General features: G+C 39.3%; 2 protein-coding genes across 4 annotated transcripts in view; one reads left to right on the top strand and one right to left on the bottom strand.

The window, feature by feature from the left end:
* Positions 1-1742: 1742 nt before the first annotated feature.
* Positions 1743-11227, bottom strand: LOC131465882 (divergent protein kinase domain 1A-like). The gene is made up of 5 exons (XM_058638837.1): positions 10831-11227; positions 4481-4615; positions 4273-4380; positions 4029-4205; positions 1743-2638 (listed from the first exon to the last, which is right to left on the bottom strand). The coding sequence occupies exons 1-5, from the start codon at positions 10885-10887 to the stop codon at positions 1826-1828; spliced, it is 1290 nt and encodes a 429-aa protein (XP_058494820.1). The 5' UTR covers positions 10888-11227; the 3' UTR covers positions 1743-1825.
* A 2328-nt stretch (positions 11228-13555) lies between these two features.
* The window catches only part of evi5b (ecotropic viral integration site 5b), a 46771-nt gene continuing 39813 nt past the window's right edge, over positions 13556-20513 (top strand). For 2 of the 3 annotated variants that reach the window (XM_058638014.1, XM_058638011.1), the window contains exon 1: positions 15128-15422. The gene's annotated coding sequence lies outside the window, so the exon portion shown is untranslated. Of the gene's footprint in view, positions 13787-15127; positions 15423-20513 lie in introns of those variants that run through there. The other variant, XM_058638012.1, reaches the window with a different exon arrangement.

The raw sequence follows: 20513 nt of genomic DNA, 5'->3' as shown, positions 1-20513 counted from the left end.
TATGACGTACTCAACACTGACCTGGCCAATCACTCTACCCTTTGTAGATTTGGTCTTTTCATAACGTGTGTGTTTTCCTTCTGCAGACTATAAACTGCCCATGTCGCACCATAGAGAAAATACGCGTATTTAGTTTTTAACTTTTAACAAAGTTATTGCAGAGTTTTGATGCCCACCCCAGAGCAAGCACTGACAATTGTTAAATGTATAAAATGAGTCCTTCATCAGTACCACAGGGGAAATTCCTTCTCTGCTTTAACCCATCCTCTGGGGAGCTATGGTGGTTGGGTACCTTTCCTTTTCTTCACTGACAGAATGGTTACAAACCAAGTTCCCTTTCCACTTGCCCATGGGCTCATTATTCTTGCTTATGAATAGTCATTTCTTTAATAAAGTGACGTTCCATGATTGCTGTATTACTATCTCGCATGAATACACATGTTTGTTTTTTTATTGTATTGGTTTATCATCCACATGAGAAGAGCGTTTATTTTCTGTTTTTTAAAGTGAGAAAATCTCAAAAATCCCGCCCTTGTGTTTTAGCGTAGACAACAAATCTGCTATTTGAGGAATACAATAATGTCTCATGTGCAGGCGTTCACTGTCTCCATCATCGCTGTCATCGTCACACTCTTGTGTTTGGCAGTGGAGTCGACTACTTTCAATGAAAAGTAACAAAAGTCTATTCTTTATATATCTATAGAACACGCCCTGTCCTCAGCGTCTTCACACACACACGCGGGTGAAGAAAGAAAATGAAGTGTTGAAGATTAAACAGTGAAACTGAATCCTGAAATGACACAAACACAACTTTAATTTGAACAGTACAGATCAGGCGGCTGCACTGCACATCCACAGCTCCTCCTTGTCTGTGACTGTTGTCTACAGTCAGACTCTCTGCCCTCAGTAAATACAACCTAGATGAAGCAGAACTGGTGATTTCCTTCTCTTAGTTAGGATTATGTCAGAAAGTCGTGACTCGAGATTTATTGATAGAAAAAAAGCTGCTGGGCGTCTATAAGATCATTAAATAAATGAGCTTATAGATTATAAGATCATTAAATAAATGAGCTTATAGATTATAAGGTCATTAAATAGAGGTAAATAAAGGTCACTAAGTTGTCATCACTGTTCTGTTTGCTTTTTGATAACTTCTTTATTTTGTGTTCTTTCCCCTGGCTTGGTTCATTCTGTCTCTGTTTCTGTGATTATAGAAAGAGTCACGGGTGGAACGTGGTCTTCTACGTTTTTGGTGGATCATTACAGGCTTGGTATTATGTTCTATTCCATGTGGATAGAGACATTTCCTGAAAGCAATGTTGTATTCATAGGAAACTTTTTCTCAAAACAACAAAGAAAGAGATTGTCTAAGTTTCCGTGTGGATGGGACTTTAGTGCCGGTCCAAGCCTGGATAAATGGGAGCGTTGTGACGGGGGGGGGGGGCATCCGGTGTACTGCCCAATCAAAATGTGCAGATCAATAACAAAAAAAGAACAATAAATAAATATTGCATCCTGTGTAAATAGTTGAAACCTTGTTCTGTCTATAACCTCGATGCTGCCTCTCTTGGCTTGGACTGCCTTGCGGTGGAGGATTTCAATCTCAATGAGCTTTTTCCTCATTGTCCACTCAAATAAAGTGAGAAGTAAAGCTTATTTACCCCATAGACGTCCATTCAAATAGTTGTTAACTGCTTCTTCTGTCATACTTGGTACAATTCAGATTTCAAATCACTTCCAAATGTAGTTTAAATTTTATTTCATGTATGCTTTTCCTGACCAGACTTTGGAAAAACAGTTTATGATACAAATCCAAGGTCCCCAGTTAGGAGTCTTTTGTATGAGAGATTTTCTTCCACAGCAAAGTCTTCAGGTTATTCAGAATCAGCGAGTGTTCCATTTCCATCTGTTCAGCGGAGCCTCTCAGTGCGATGCAGGCATACAGCTGCTTCTCCAGCTCCTCGTGCACATCAGACGGCGCCCCCTTCAGTATATAATCCTTCAGTGCTTTGCATGCTCTGGCTAAATTTGGTCTGGTGACCTCTGGAGTGCAGCGGTTCTTGGTGAGGTCACAGGAAGTGAGGCAGTCTGCCCCATACAGACAGTCCTCGTCCACCTGGCAGTGCTGTTGCCTGATGCCCTCTTGAAAGAGGGCCTCGGGGACGATGTGCTGTGCGTCCATCACCTTCAGGTCATGGCGGTCGTTGTAACCAAAGGCGGTGGCGCTAACATCGCACATGAGGAAGCTGCCGAACGTGCCATGGAAAAGGTCCTCGACCAGCTCCAGGAGTCCAATGGAGATCTTGGCCTTGTGCGGCCACGAGGGTGTGAACCATTGGTCCATCCTGCGGCGAAGACCTGCAGGGATCCACACCTCCATGATCCAGGGGAGACTGATCCCATAGAGTGGAGCGTACGGCACCTTCTCCATCATATACAGGTCTCCACAGAAGCCCAGTAACTTGGGCATGTGTTCTCTGTCTCGCAGGACTAACGCTAACAGGATCTCGTTGAGCTGCAGCAGAGCCCATGTGGACCGGGCCTCGGGCAGCGAGACGTGACCGTCCTTATTGGCGTCTCCCACAGACAGCACCTGGGTTGCCAGGTTTGCGAGGTTGGCCTGATCCCCCACTTTACCCTGTGAAGGAATTCAATTCAAAGGAAAAACTAGGGTTTAATTTCCAGCTTAGACTTGATCTCAGTCTCCCCCCCCCCCCCCCCCTTATTATTGCAAACCCTCAGACTTAATGGGATAGTTGTGAATTGTGGTTGTATGAGGCGCTGACACGTCACTTCGTCATCAGCGTCTCGCATTGTTCCTCCTGTGTGCATGCTTTGTACCAAATGGGCTACAGGCAGGCACTTGCTGAATGAAAATATAGCATTCTGCCAAGAAGTGGGCTGAGAGCTGAGTGAGGGAGAGTGGGGAGCAGTGGGGGGGGGGCATGCTCTGGTCGCAGCTGTGAGAGACGAGCCTCTGAATCACTCACATCACGCTTTAAGCGCGGAGACAGAAAAGACACAAAGCTACTGCGCCAATGCTTATAAAAGGGGGAGGAGCCTGGTTGGACAAGAGGATGACGAGATAGTGTAACAGTGATGCAAGCGTGGGCTAAAAAAGTCTGTTTGTTTGCATGCAGTAGCTGCTGTTTGACCATCACAACATGTATACTTTCAATAATTTACACTAAGCTGTGAAGATTTGCACCTGGGTCAACACAAAAACATTATTAAATACCTATATACGCTGATCTACACCTGAAAATATGGTACAATATAACAAAAGATTAGGTGTATGCTATTTTAAGATTATGTTCACGACTTTATCTCACCATTGGACGGCATTTTACATTTGGAAACTGACGTTTGTGTTGTGTTGGAAAGAAATGCAGCAGAAAATGGTTGATTTTAGGTCAGAAGGACACAGGAGCTGCTGGTCTTCTGCTGCCTTGTTTGATAAGTTTGTGTCCAGTGGATGAACAGGACAACTCCTGTGTGCCATGATGTAAAACGACTGATGTTCTCTATGGACTCTATGGTTGTGAGAGAGTGAGTGAGTGGATTAAAAAGTGAGACAAATGTCAGGGTCCAGTCAGAAAAGCTTGTCGTAAATAAATGCTATAATATTCAGTGGTATAACTTGCTGCATTTGTAAATGCTATTGTATGAAAGTGAGTGAAATGAGTGCTGGGTTTGCAGCTAATGAGATGCATTCAAATGCCCTTGCGAATATCACTTTTGCAGGATCTACAGCATGTTGAGCTTGGAGGAACAGCTTCAAGATGCATTCAAGAAATTGCTTATATTTCATCACTTCTGCAAACACACCACCAAACATGCTTGGTGATAATAGTTGCTTTGATTTGTTTTTATAGATGCAATCATTGATAAATCATTTGTTTTGTATCTTCTTAATACATCAGAGTAACTGACTTTTTATGATCAGGTGAATAAGTGAATACTCCCATATGGCCATCCTTAGTACAGACTGTGTCAGTACCTCCTGCATGGTGTGAGCACGTTCTAACCTTCAGGTGGCTGAGGATCATCTCCCTGAACCTCTCCACTGACGTGCCCTTGTTAGGCTTGTCGAATGCGACAGCTTCCTTCCTGGGCTCCATCTCGTTTCCCAAATCATAACGAGGAGCCTCCTCCATCTGGCATTTAATGACGCCCTCCAGGTCTCCCCAGCTCCCGGAGTAAACCTAACATACGTCAGGACAGAGTCAACAACGAGCGCGCTGGAGAGGACTGAAGAGAAGAAAGACTCACCTGGCTGCTGGCTTTGGCAGTGAAGCACTTCCCCAGATAAAGAGTGTCTTTGTCACAAAGGCTGCTGCAGGCTGAGCCATCGATCACTCCTTTTTTGTATTTGTCACACTGGAAATCACAAATGATGAACTGTTACTAAAGACACTGGATTACAGTCCTGTGATAAAAGGTATGGATGTAAAGTGTATGTGGGAAACAAAGCACTCACTATAGAGTCTCTGCAGTCGTGGCCGCGGCACAGCTCTGTGTAGGACGAGTACTTCACATACACAATCCAGCTGCCCACAAACACCGTCAGCCACGACAAGAACAGGTACTTCATGTGTAAGTAGGAGAATCTCGTCTGTGGGGAAAACAGTGGAGATATTTCAAACACAGATATTAACATCAGGGTACACAGTTACTGTAATACTGTAATACTGTAATACGTGTGCTTCATGCTTCTCCATTTAAAGGGAGAGTCTGCTTTATTAGGAACTAACAGACAAGGAAAGCCACTTAACGTAAGGTTCACCCAATCAAATATTAATGCTGCATCATTAAAGAGCTTGTAAAAAAGCAAAAAGCTGAGTTTCTTCTCTGCACATCTATCTGTCTGTCTGTCTGTCTGTCTATCTATGTCTGTCTATCTGTCTGTCTATCTATCTTTATGTCTGTCTGTCTATCTATCTATGTCTGTCTGTCGTCTGTCTGTCCGTTTGTCTATCTATCTGTCTGTCTGTCTATCTATATATCTATCTGTCTGTCTGTCTATCTATCTGTATGTCTGTCTGTCTGTCTATCTATCTGTATGTCTGTCTGTCTGTCTATCTATCTATGTCTGTCTGTCTATCTATCTGTCTGTCTGTCTATCTATATATCTATCTGTCTGTCTGTCTGTCTGTCTATCTATCTGTATGTCTGTCTATCTATCTGTCTATCTGTCTATCTATCTGTCTGTCTGTCTATCTGTATGTTTGTCTATCTATCTATCTGTCTGTCTGTCTGTTTGTCTATCTATCTGTATGTCTGTCTATCTATCTGTCTGTCTGTCTATCTATCTATGTCTGTCTGTCGTCTATCTGTCTGTCTGTCTATCTATCTGTCTGTCTGTCTGTCTGTCTGTCTATCTATCTGTATGTCTGTCTATCTATCTGTATGTCTGTCTGTCTATCTATCTGTCTGTCTGTCTGTCTGTCTATCTGTATGTTTGTCTATCTATCTATCTATCTGTCTGTCTGTCTGTTTGTCTATATATCTGTATGTCTGTATGTCTGTCTATCAATCTATCTGTCTGTCTGTCTATATATCTGTATGTCTGTCTGTCTGTCTGTCCATATATCTGTCTGTCTGTCTGTCTGTCCATCCATCTGTCTCAGTCCACAAAGCAGCACGTCATCACACTGATCTGATGACTTTCATATTTCCCAGATGACTCAGTGTTGTGGTTTTCTCCGGGCTCTCTCGTTTACTCGCAGGAGTGTGAGAGTGGACGGTTGTTTGTCTCGACATGTGACCTGTGAGAGTGGACGGTTGTTTGTCTCGACATGTGACCTGTGAGAGTGGACGGTTGTTTGTCTCGACATGTGACCCTGTGCTGGACTGGGGGACTGTCCAGGTTGTGACCCCGCCTTTCGCCCTCTGTCAGCTGAGATTGGTGCGGAGGATAAAGCGGTAGAAGATGGATGGATGGATGGAGAATAACGACTGTAAACTATGTTTATTGCCAAGCATTATGGCAAAAGCATTATGGGTTCTTGGTTTGCATCTTATTTTGTTAGGTTCCTGTTTCCTGTTTCCTGTCTGTGGCTTTGTGTTTCAGGAGGTTAGCAGGTCTGCTGGGTGGAGTCTCTGAATCACACACCAGCAACCAATCATCTCATCACCTGCTACTTCATATACTCTGGTATATACTTCATATACTCTGGTATATACAGTACTTCATATACTCTGGTATATACTTCATATACTCTGGTATATACTGTACTTCATATACTCTGGTATATACTTCATATACTCTGGTATATACAGCACTTGATATACTCTGGTATATACTGTACTTCATATACTCTGGTATATACTTCATATACTCTGGTATATACAGCACTTCATATACTCTGGTATATACTGTACTTCATATACTCTGGTATATACTTCATATACTCTGGTATATACAGTACTTCATATACTCTGGTATATACTGTACTTCATATACTCTGGTATATACTTCATATACTCTGGTATATACAGTACTTCATATACTCTGGTATATACAGTACTTCCTATACTCTGGTATATATTGTACTTCATATACTCTGGTATATACTTCATATACTCTGGTATATACTTCATATACTCTGGTATATACAGCACTTCATATACTCTGGTATATACTTCATATACTCTGGTATATACTTCATATACTCTGGTATATACAGCACTTCATATACTCTGGTATATACTGTACTTCATATACTCTGGTATATACTTCATATACTCTGGTATATACAGCACTTGATATACTCTGGTATATACTGTACTTCATATACTCTGGTATATACTTCATATACTCTGGTATATACAGCACTTCATATACTCTGGTATAAACTGTACTTCATATACTCTGGTATATACTTCATATACTCTGGTATATACAGTACTTCATATACTCTGGTATATACTGTACTTCATATACTCTGGTATATACTTCATATACTCTGGTATATACAGTACTTCATATACTCTGGTATATACAGTACTTCCTATACTCTGGTATATATTGTACTTCATATACTCTGGTATATACTTCATATACTCTGGTATATACAGTACTTCATATACTCTGGTATATACTTCATATACTCTGGTATACTTCATATACTCTGGTATATACAGTACTTCATATACTCTGGTATATACCGTACTTCATATACTCTGGTATATACAGTACTTCATATACTCTGGTATATGGTATATACTGTACTTCATATACTCTGGTATATACAGTACTTCATATACTCTGGTATATGGTATATACAGTACTTCATATACTCTGGTATATACTGTACTTCATATACTCTGGTATATGGTATATACAGTACTTCATATACTCTGGTATATACTTCATATACTCTGGTATATACTGTACTTCATATACTCTGGTATATACAGTACTTCATATACTCTGGTATATGGTATATACTGTACTTCATATACTCTGGTATATACAGTACTTCATACACTCTGGTATATGGTATATACAGTACTTCATACACTCTGGTATATGGTATATACAGTACTTCATATACTCCCCGGGAAGGGGCCAGCCCTCCACCGGTGGCTTGGTGATGGGTCCCAGCTATGCCAGACCAGATCCCCCTCAGCCAGCCTCTGCTCTTTTTGTTGGATACTTCACAGCTTGATTTTGTGTTCCTTAGTTGTTGTTCTTTATAAATAAATCCCTTTGTGACCTTTGACTTCTGCTTATTTGGGTTCAGTTTGTCTTTTTACTTTTTTTAAACATCACAAAAAGGTTTAGATGGGAAACAGTAAATGGCCAAACTCAGTGGCCCCTTATTTTAAGGAAATCCTGCTCTGTAACATTGGCTGAGTGACTGTTGTGTATGAAGGAAATAAAGATTCATTCATACAGTCAGGTGCGTGTACGTACTAAAGATGCAGACGATAGGGCCCCCTCTCAGCTTGGGGCCCCCTCTCAGCTTGGGGCCCCGGACCTGCTTTATTAGTGCAGGAACAGTGAGTTTGAAACTGTAACAGATGACATCAATAACACCATTGTTCCCACATGAGTGCTTTGTCATTGCTGTTGATGCTGGAGCAGATTCCAGCTCATTGTCTTGTCCCTTTGATTTTCTTTCTCATTCTCCAGCTGATAAATTCAGACTACTTAGATGCATAATGACATTCCACCAATTAGAGCGCATTAGTGAAAGGTAATATACTTTTGAGCACTCTTACTTTTCCTGTCTATTAATGATTATTGCACTCAGTGCTTGACGTTGATGGACCCGCCCACCTCCACCCTCTGGCCCTTTCACATCCAATCTTTTTTTATTGGCTTTAAGTGTCTTTGCCTCCCTCCATCCCCTCCATCTCTCCCTCTTTTCTCCTGTCTCTTACACTCTCCCTGTGGGATCTTTTCAATCAAACTTTACAGTTGATGGCCACTCTGTAAAAATGTGACGTTATTTCCAGTGTTGAAAAGGGAGATTGTATGTCTCAGTGTAATTTCTCTAAATGGATTGGACGGGACTTTTCTGTTTTGACAGGACAACGGTGCAGGAATCAAGCTTTCAGACACACTCAGTGTGTCACACTAATCTGGTTTCTTATCTTCTGTACACTAGTTTCATCACATTTCAGTCAAGTAGAGACACCACGAAACGTTTTTGTAAGGGAAGTCTGAACTGACGAATGTGCTGAATGAATAGTGATAGTCAAGGAAATGCTTCACAATTCAGCAATTTCAGTCGGGATTATTGGATGAATAAATCGACAAATAAAATTAGGAAAATTAGGAAAGGCTCTCTGATAAAAGTATTTCCTACAAGAAAATACTTGCTAAGCTTTTTTAAATCTTATATCCTATAATTGCTGCTAATAACAACAAATTGTCTTTTTTGTTTGACTTCTGGCACACAAAGTTATGTATTTGTTGGCCTCCCTGAACACAAACAAACACAAACAAACACAAACAAACACAATCCCCTTCATTTCTCTCACAGAAATGTGCAGCCTGAGACGCATTCTCGTCATGTATACAAATGAAAGTGTGTTTATGACTGAATTTACTGTGCACCAAGGCAATAGAAGTGCTATTGACAGTAAAAGAAGACAACTTGGAAACGGAAAAGGTTGATCTGAGTCCAGGGGCCAGTCCTTCATGCACCCTGATTACTTATGTTCCTCATGCAAGAAAAAACAAATGAAAATAAAAAAATCTTATGTATCACGATATATTTATTATTTGATATTGATATTTATCACTATATAGATTGAATCAAGCTTCAGGTTAGGCTGGGCAATATGGGTTATAAATAATATCTCAATATTTTATTTTTATATAAAGCTGCACACAGGTTGTTTTTGAGATGTTTGTGCTCGTAACATTGGCTCACTGCGCCGTGTCTCCTCATGCGAGTACAAACGTGTTAGTCATGAGAAAAGAAAAGAAAGAAAGAAAGACAGACAGAAGGAAAACACATCTCTACTGTTTTGTCTAGTGATTGTTTTACTTAATAATCTGTAATCAAACAGACCCACAGCAGCTTCAACAGCAACGACCACACAAGTAAACGCTGCACGCAGCTTCCATAGATTTTCTGCATTGGTGAAATGCATCAGCAGCAGAAACATTGTGGAAATATTGCACCGTGGAGAGATAAATGTATGATCCGTCTTCCTCTGATCAATAAGTTTGTGGCTTTCATTTCTACTCTGCACGATGCATTTCTATCTGTGGGATTATATTTATTGACCCTTCTGCAAGTGCAGAGAAAACATGGCTAATGAGCTGATATTGATTGTGGCTGCAGTGACAGCTATTAATTAGAGGCTGACTGTGGAGGACTGTGGCCATGCATGCATACACTGAGGTGGGTGGAAAGAATGATCGGAGTCATCACTGCACAGCTTCATGAAACTTTGTTTTCCACACGTGACACACACACACACACACACACACCCACGAGTGACGAGTGGCTTGTAAAGCAGAAGTTTTCAGTGTAACTGAATCATTAGAATCAGTTCATTAAAAGCAGTGCTGTCACTAAACACACCAGACTCCTCTGTAAAATATTGAGATTTTAGACATTTCCCTGGGAATTGTTGAAGATTAACCCACGTTTTAGGATTGTTAAGTAGTTTTAACTGAACCACAGTTCGGCATCGTTCGGCTTGATTCTGGTGTCTTTACTGTGGCCGGCAGTCTGACCAATCAGTGGCCGGCAGTCTGACGATATATCGCCTCAGCTCACTTGGAACCTCGCCAGAGCAGGTACTACAAAAGTACCAGGTATCAGGTACTATCGCCACTGGAAATGCAAAATAACCATGCGGTGCTGAGGCGAGTGAAGCTGGTGGAAACAGCCATAAATCACCAGGTCAATGAAACAAGACTCTCTCGCTCTCTCTCTCTCTCTCTCTCCCACGCGTGAACAGCACAGTCACTAATGAACTTTGACACTTTTACAGTGTACAGCATAGACTGTAGCTGCGGGATGCATCAGGGATGTGGTTGCCGTGGCAACGCAGATGAGGAGGATGTTCTATTCTCGCCGAGCATCAAGTGACTTTATGATTCGTTGAGTGAGCTGCAGTCAAACGATCGCACTGTGGCGTTCAAATGAAGGTGAGATGATGAGACGGATGCTCTCAGGCTTTCACCAGGTTTCAGTCGCGTCGTCGCTGAGTGGATTATAAAAGGGCAGGACGCGTGCGTGTATAGATGTATGCGTGTTCGTGGGCTGATCTCAGCTGGATTTCACAGCAGTCAGTCAGTCAGTCAGTCAGTGAGTGAGTGAGTGAGTGAGTGAGTGGGTGAAATAAGCGGGGGTTTACCTGTATGTAAGGAGGCTTTCGGGAGAAGAAGCTCCATGGAAACAGACTTCTGGCCATGGTGAATGCAAATCATCTCACAAGAGCCGCAGAAGAATTCCGCTGCTCTTCTTCTTCTTCTTCCTCGTCCTCCTCTTCTTCTCCAGTCGACGCCTCTGTGGTTTGGTTTCACAGCGGTTTGCAGCAGTGAAACATCAGTGATGCTTCTGTTTCTGTGACTGAGCTGCACCTGCAGCTGAAGTCAGACTCACACTGGACGGACACGATCATCGCTTCTGACGACGATGAGCCAATGACAGCAGGAGGAGGAGAGCCAATCATGGAGCCGCTTTTATCCTCCTTTTCAATCGTTAAAGATTCATCATCTGAAAGCTGCAGCTTTGATTGAATCCATATTTAAAATCAATGAAAAAACCCTCACACCGATTAATCGATTATCAAAATAGTTCAAAATAGATTAATAAACGATTAATCGAGCAATTGTTTCAGCCCCCACAACCTTGCCTCTGTATTCTTTAGACCCATTGTTGTTTATTTTATGGACATTATTTTTTATTTCTTGAACGTTCTTAAACAACAACAGTTCAGTAACAATAAACTGTATATCTGAAACACACTTTGAGATACGGAGGCCGAGAGGGATCATGGTCACTACTATAGATAGTTTTTCATTGTGATGTCTCAAGTTTACAAAATAACCATTTTATAATTGTAAGATAATGGCCCGTTATCTCACGATAGAGACATAAATGAACATGTCATTTGTAGGTATGTTATATACGTTACACAAGGAAAGGAACGGAGAGAGGTTTGAGGTCACGTGAATCACATGAGTTTGGTAGCAATTTGCAACGGAAGCATCTTCAGGAGTTCAGTACACGTCAGCAGGTGTGTGAATCTGGTCAGTGTCACCAGTGGAAATCCTGAGCTGGAGGGAAGGTGCAGTCTTATTTTGGTGGAATCCTCACAATACTTTTGGGTCTGCTAGACCTAACCGGCATTAAAAGCAGGAAGGCAGAGTCCAATGAACAGTTTGTAAAAAGTTTATTTACATTGAATTTAACCAACGTTGGTCCTAGAGTAGCTGGTTGGCCTACAAAATAGAAACAGGACAAACCAAGCTAAACAATCAACAAAGGAAAATACACTCTTTCTCAAAGAGTTGAAAAACACAAAGGGAAAAAAACCACTTAAGGCTTGTAGTTTTTGCCTCAAATGCTTCAAAATATGTCACTTTTATGCAAATATTTCATCTTCAAAAGTGATTCTGCAAATTGTCATGTTCAGATATTAGTTTTAGCACAGAATATACAAATAAAAAGGCTTTTTGGGACAACATTGGTGTGATAGATGCTGAACTCTCCACAGAGTGAACAACAGATAAAAGCTGCATCAATGTCTCTCGAGCATTAGATTATACCCGGTTTAATGGTTCAGAGAATTGTTGCAAAGTAAAGAACAGTAACTGAGAGCAGCTGAGGATTTTTAGTGCAACTATGTAATGCTAGATTACTGTCAGGCTCTCTAAGTGGATTAAAGATTTAAAACAAGAAAAATAATATTTCCATATGAGAAGAAACAAAAAAACAAATGCCTCATTGATAAAGAGACAAGGCAAAGACAACGCTGGAGAATAAAGTGAGAGAAATACTAGAATAATCATGTTCAGTTCATGTTCTCCATAAACTCAGCATTTCAGATGACATGACACTGGAGAGCATCTGCATTGATTTCACATTTGCATGTTTACATTTCATTTTAATGTTCAATTAGTATCAATAAAGCGAGTTGTTCCATCACAATAACATCTATCACAGCTTGAATAAGTGGCCAAAACAAACAAATGCAAAGATCCAAAAAAGGTGGTCACTGCTAGATGTCCATGAACATGAAGGAGATTTTACACTGCAGAGTGAACAATTCTTATTTGAACTTATACTGTGTTTTTTCCTTTTTTAAGTTTCAATTTTAGGATACAATTTTACATGAAATCCTGACGTATCCAACCACGCTTTACAGTACAGAACAGTATAAAAACAGTTATTTAGCTTATACATTCAGTCAGTCCACTGTTCAGCCAGACCCTTTCCTCTGATCTTATTAAAATATATTTTTTTACATATCAAGTATTTCATCTCCTCTTAAGTTTACATTATAAGCTGTTGTTTCAACACGTTTCCTCATCAGTAAATCTGTGATCGACATCAGGTCTACTTCAAAGAGACGTGAATGTGCACTCACCAGGATAAGTTACACCTGTCTTCTTTTCTGACGTTTGACGTTCAAGCAACAGGCTAAACCAGGATAAACTTAGCGGCATAGGTCAAGGCCCGCTTTCTCAGATATCCTGGATATCTTAATTCTACTTTAGTGGAACAGGTCCTGAAAAGGTCAGTGCTTATGTCAGAAAAGGACCTTAAGTGGTAATAAATACACACCTTTGTACAGTATCTACACTACAGATGAGAGAATATATATATAAATATAGATGGTGTATGTGTGTGTGTGTATGTGTGTATGTGTGCGAGAGGCCTGTAGACGTTGTGGTTTCACCTCCACTCCTCTATTTTTCACCTTTAAGAACAGAGGAGTGTCTAACAAAAGCTCTGCGTCACTGCTGTGAAGGGAAAACCTGCAGAGTAGGTTTTGGAATGTGAATCAAGGCTGCTGATGTCATCACATCTTCATCACAGCTTCAGAAATCAATTCAAGTATGATTCTGTAGGTGTGAGGGAAGGATTGCTGTCTGCTGTTGAAAGGCCTCTCAGCAGATTCAGATTTATCACCTTTTATTCTTTATGACCTCGTTGGAATATTTGTGTTCTCTCCTTGTGTTGATGTCATGGCGTTTCCTGTTTCTTCAATGAGGACAACACATCTGAGGAGGATCAGTTGCAAATAGTTGGATTTGAACCTTTAATCAACCCCAACAATTTTTTTCCTCAACAATGAACTTCAGGTAAGACTCTGAGGTCCCACTCACCACAGGAAGTGATGGGCCTCGTTCCTGATTATTTGTTGAACCATAAATAAATTCACCAATGCAAGTTTTCTCATCCTGAAACACAAAAATATCACATTTACCATTTAATCACACAAATAGTGAAGAGAGTAATAATAAAAGTAAGATGGAAATTAAGAAAGAAAAAGGCAGCCAGAGGAGTTAGAGGTCACAGAGGGGTCAGAGGTCACTGTAGTTGTGTTTGTACTGTTTGGATTCTGGACTGATGACAGCGTAATCTCATAATGTTGGGATATAGATACAGATGTAAAATAAAAAATCATTGTCTGTTGGTGGTGGTGGACACTGTGTCTCGACTCTTTACTACAACCACACCTGATTTAAATGTCAGTAATGAGTCATGGAAACATGACTCTTTTAATAACATAAATTATGGCACAAATGACTGCAATTGTTTAATTGGATTGCACCAGTACTTTATGTAATACACAATGGTTTCAGTATTTGATAATAATGCTACATCATCACTACTAGTAATCAAAGTATTAGTGTCAGTAAAAATAGAGACATTGAAAACAAAGTTCAACCCACCTCATCTCTCTCTTTCCAGTATGTTGGAAAAAGTATGTGGCATCAAAACTCAAAAGATGTTTAGTTTGTCCATTGTGGGCTACTGTTAAAACAGTGTGGCCCAAATGGTGGCCTCCATCGAGCTGACGCGGCTCCTGATATAAATATAAAAGTCTTCAGTTTCTACCAAATTAAAAATAATGTCACCTACATTTTACACAGTGACACATTAAATAGCGTTAACTACAAGAAGAAGAAAAGGTAGACAACTTTTCTTCCGTATTAAAGACAAGGGTGACTTGAATGCAGTTGCTAACAGTGAACACTGGGTGTCAGTGACACCCAACAACCTTTGTCTGCACATGCTCAGTGTGATGTAAGCGCATGAAATGGCAGCAACAGGACACACTAACATACATTTAGCAATTCAATCAAGCAAAACGCAAAAGAAGAGCATCATAAATTATTATGATTATGATTTAATTATGGAATTAAACACTAATAAACAAAATACAGGCAGATGTGATCACTGTGGGCAAGTGGAAACAGTTTAGCATGTTGTAACTCAATGTCATAAATATCAAACAATATATATATGTATATATATGTATATATATATGTATATATATATATATATATATATATATATATATATAATTATTTTGCTGACATTTTGATCCACACTCCATACCAGACGGTGGCGGTAATGCACCAAGTCGTTGTTTGCCAGCCGCCATAAAACATCTCAAAAGAAGGAGGAGATGTAAACACTTGCTAGGCCGCTGTGAGTCTGAGCTCCGCAGACATTTGTGTGTGTACACGTATCACGGCAGCTTCATGGGTTGACCCGGGGCAGTCAATGGGAACAGGCTAACACTGGCTAACACGGGCTAACACAGGCTAACACGGGCTAACACAGTGGAATCCTAGCTAGGCTAAGCTAGGCCAGACTATCTCCTAAAGTAAGTGGAAGAACAGCCCGTTTTTCGTCGTAACAGTGGGACCATTCTTCTGGTTCATGGGAAGCGGGCGACTTGCTGCGGCTCGGTGAACACATTTCAAGGTAAAAGCTGTTTTTTTGTGTCGTTTCTTTATCCGGGGCTTCGTCTAATCACTGAAATGAACTCTTAACTTATATGGAACGACTCTTACTCGGTAACTGTCCGTGTCCGATGTGACTTGAAGTTTAGGAACTAACATTATTATCACTCTAACACATGTTTAGAGGCAATATTAGCTTAATTCACAGCTTGTCAGTGTTGCTACTTGTTTTTAATGTTGCTGTTAATTAGTTAGTTTGCAAATGACTGTGTTTATACTCTGGAAGACAGTAGACAGACAGTACTGTAAATGTTTTTCTGCAGCATCATCATCATCAAACCTAATTGTTAAAATAGGGGAAGTTTGTTTGCAGCCAGGCAAATGACACCATCTTTAAAACATGTACATGATACAAGGCTGTATGGGAAGCATGGGAAGAGAGACAATAGAATGCATGTCAATGCAAGATCACTATAAATAATGACCAAGAAAACAAACACGTAATATCATCACTGTACAGAAAACACGAGCCAATACACTGTCGTCGTCAATAACAAATAATGCTAAGTCAGGGTAACAATCAAGTAAATACAAAATGCATCGTACAAGCAGCTCAGTGTCACAGTACATAACAATCAAAACAAGTAAATCAATAATAATAATAATAAGGCTGATCTATGACAAAAACTAAAGAATAATATCATATGACTAAAAGGCTAGTATGTTTTGAAAAATGTACAAGGTTAACAATGTGAAAATGTGTTTATAAAAGTGGTAAATGTTGAGATACCGAACACAAATATAGCCTTTATTTGTCCTTTGAGCATTTAAACGTGTTGATTTCCTCTTTAGAGCTCTGTGTTAGTCATACACTGATGCCTTTAAAGTTGGCTGGATCTCCATTCCGCCTCACATAACCACAGAGCCATAAAAGGAGCAGGGAACTTCTCCTGTGTCCAGCTAACGCACTCACTGCTCCCCCTGTTTATTGCTTGAAGACCGAAATGTCAGGGATAGTCATGAGAATATAATGTGCACCCCAAAGCAAAGAGTTTAAACTGCTTGGCAGTAGAAATGTCTGTGTTCACACCAAAGGCTTTTTTTTTGTTTGAAACACAAGTGACTTCGAAGGTGCAATAGCAAACCTAGCAGGAAGATAAACCCAACACAGCTTATCACCACTGCAGGAGCCTCTTCCTCCTCTTGCACCACTGAACACTCACAGAGACGGGTGTATATGTTGTTGGCCTGTGATATTGTGGAAAGTAACTTCAAACTCACTGCATGTTGATTCCAGGGCTGCAACAATTGATTAACCTGTGTTTCCCATAATGTTGATGTTGGAATTTACTTTTTTTAAGACGACAACACTCCTGTGACCTAGTTAAGAATAGAAATCCTGACAAGAGCAAATATTTGCATACTGTAAAGTTTTTGATAATTTTTTACTGGCACTTGTGGAACACCTAATGTATTTAAAAACACTTAAACTAGCCATTTCCAAGAGATATGTTTGATAAATGAATCACAACATACAAAAATATTCACTCGATTTCTTAGTTTGCAACTCATAAAGAATCCGTGTGTCCTGAATTCTGGCCAGATTGAAATGACCGGAGCTGACCTCTGGTAATCGATGACTAAATTGATCCACAGCTGTTATAAGTGATCATTTGATCAGTTTAAGTGCTTTTTTTGTTTTGTTTTGTTTTGTTTTTTTAAAAACAAGTGGAAGTTCAGTTTAACACAGGGCAACATTTTAGATTTTGGACTCACAAGCGGCACTACAATTGCAGAGTATAATTGCACTGTTATAAATAACACTCAGACACTGCGACGCGCATCCTCCTGCACTGCTCCTCAGATCAGCCCAACAGTTTCAGGCTTTTATCATATGATTCCTCCTCACCTCTCAGCACAAGCTCTCCAGAGGCACAGACAACAACAACTCTAGGCCTGGATTCAAGCAGTGGCAGTACAGACATGTGACATACAGACAGTATTTTTAATTTGAAAAATAAAGCTTTCCATTGTTATGGCTGTGAACTTCTTTTTAATTCACTATTTACCTTCATTACTATGACTAAAGTATAGCATTGAATGTAAAGTGGCAAATACAAATGTATGTAATATAAATGCACACCTTCTTTCACTTAATGTGGAAAGTCAGTAACCACTTGTATGACACAAATATGGCTGTGTACCACTGTATGATGACCTAAATAGTAATAGATTGTGTTATTTGTGGGTGGAATTCTAGTTAAAACGCTTTCACTTTGAGAAATGACTGTTAAAACCCTGATTATATGAGAATGATAAAAAAAAATTAAGAGGCATGCATTTATTGTTACTACAGGTATTAGGATAATTTATTATCAACAGTACAGTATGAAATTCAAGGAACAGAACATCCAACACTAACGCAGATTGAGTCATAAATGTACCCACTACTAATAAAATACAAACACTTTTTTCTACAAAGTAGAAAATGTGACAGTTTGAAGTTCTCAATGAGTTTTAGCTGAGTTGAGTTCTGTTATGGTTATCTTTTTATCACAAACCTAAAATGTAGCAGTCACTTCAGAGACCCACTCCTAATGACAACTGTGCCTGTGTGTGGTGACAGTGCGACAGTAGATAGGCTGCCAGTGTTTACCAAATCCCAATTTGAATTTTCTTGCCTAAACCAAATCAAAAATTGCTGTATCGACCAGGTGGAATTCTAATGGTCAGCTCAAAAAAAAAAAAAAAAAAAAATGATTATGATGGATTTCCGTTAAGGTAAATATGTTGCCCCTGTATTACTTTAAATATGTTTTTTTATGCTTTATTTACTTAGTTAATGTTAGCTAAGTATAGTTGAGAATTTACTCTTCTTTGACTTGGAGTATATTTGATTTTGTAGGGATATTACAGTTAGATATAAGTCTCATTAAACAGAAATACTAAAGTAAAGTACTCATGAGAAATGATCATTTATAGCTTTGAGCTAATTCCCTACAGATCTGTTTTACAAACAAACTGAACCTGGACAGTTTGCGATGTGTGCAGTTGGCCACTGTGCTGTGAAATGAGGTGTGAAATTAGTTTCCTGGTTGGTTTTGGACACATGTTCCTTTAATGTACACCACACCAACCCTTCACTTTTTTGCCAACAAACAAAACAGTAAGTTGTAGAGTGGGGTTTTGGAGCCAGCTTTCATTCAAGGTCTCAGACTTTTGGACACCACTATCTGTGAGAGTAGAGGTGGCCATGTCGGAGGATACACTTGTCAGTACTTGTTGAAGTTATGACAGTGAGCAGATGTTAAATTAAGATGTGAAGGCCTAAGGCATGACTGTATAGTCACATCAATGTTTTAAGTTAAATTAAATAGTACAAACGAATGCATTTACTGTCAAACAGCAATGACCATGTTTTTCTTTCTTATACCATTCTTAATGAAAGCAAAACATGAAAATACAATTACTTTAAAAACAATATTACGCCAGGTAAGACCTGTTCATGTGCTGGTTGTAGTTACTGCATTATAAAGAACAGAAAAATCAGGAAGACATAACGTACGTTAACAGATTTTCTTTTAAGGGTGGTTGTATGAGGTGCCAAATACGCACCAATGACTACGTCTCACTGCAAAAGCAAATCTATATATAATATGTTTGTCAATTTATATCAAATATAAATAGCCTTTTATGAATGGAAACTGGTTTGTGGAAGAATATGACTTTAGGGCAAACATAGCAGTTCAGAGGGGAAACATCCATGTTTCAGTTGTTCTCAGCATACAATCACACTTCAAAAAAGTATTTATACTTCAAGTGTTCCCACTTTTAATTTAAACTTTTTTGCAAATCCATTGAAATGCTGGTTGTACATTGGGGGCATTGAGAGCTTCTCTCTGTGTGAAGTGGAAGAGCTTTCTACTTCAGTGTGAGTGTGTTCAGTGAAGTCAGGGCCATGTTTTTTATGTTGTCTGTTCTGATTCACTTCTTACAAATAACACGTAAACCTTTTTGTTGTCCCAGCTGAGTATTTTGTTAGGGTATTTTTTGCTTCCTCGGGTTGTACATCAGACTGGGTATTTTGCATTTTCAATTTGAAGAAAGGAAATGCTTCTCTGTACTTTCTTGGGTCTGTTTCAGTTCCTCAGCTGCCTTGAGGTCGTTTCTCCTAGGCTTTTTCCTCTTGCTGTAGTGTGGATTTCAGTAACTATGCAATATCTGCTTCTCAGGGCCCCCTTAGAATCCTCTGGCAAACAATAGCAGACACAATCTCTGTATCCAGGATTTATTACTTGTGTTGGCTTGGCCACCTGGACATTGGCATCTAGCTGAGTATGCTCTTCTTCTGTCCTAACGAATTCCACTTAAAATTAAATTCCTTAAAAGAATTATCATTGGACATGAAGCATTCCTGTCACAGTTATCCTGACCAAAATAATTGTGATTTGTGATATTATTGAGATAGTTATAAAACAATGCTTTAAAATAAAATTTTTTAGATACTTAAACATAAATGAGCAGAGCCTTCTGTCCATTTTGTTTGTATCCATAAGCTTTCAGAAAATATCTGTACTTGGGCATATTTGGGGTGTTTATGTGGAGTTTAGTTACCCTTTAAATGTTAAAAAAATGCTTTACCAAATTATAAATGTTCTAATATTACAAACTATTAGAAAATAATTGAAAAAATCTTGTAATGTTAAAAAAGCAGGTTGCTCAAAACGTTTTAGATTACCACAACAAATGACTTACTCAAGATACACACTTTCACATTCAGGCGGCATTTTCGAGTGGAAAAACAAGAATCATAAATACGATCATTGTAAATCAAAAGATCGTTAAATGACTGGAAAAAGATGCAGGCTCCACTTTGTGGCTCTTCTAAATGAATCTCTACGACTGTATGTTTACAAGTCTAACATGAAATATGAACAATTTTCTCGAAACAAATTTACGTTTATCCCAATTATGGAAATTCACCATGAATATTTATTCAAATATTTATAACTTTAATCATGATGCTAGATATTACGGTATAGTTCCATCTCTGGATAAGAAAGTTTTCTTTTTAACATCTAAAAATAATGAATAACATTTAGTTATCACAAAA

Source organism: Solea solea, chromosome 9 (genome assembly GCF_958295425.1).
Source record: "Solea solea chromosome 9, fSolSol10.1, whole genome shotgun sequence".
In the NCBI taxonomy this organism is placed as follows: Eukaryota; Metazoa; Chordata; class Actinopteri; order Pleuronectiformes; family Soleidae; genus Solea; species Solea solea.
This window is presented reverse-complemented; position numbering and strand designations above follow the sequence as displayed.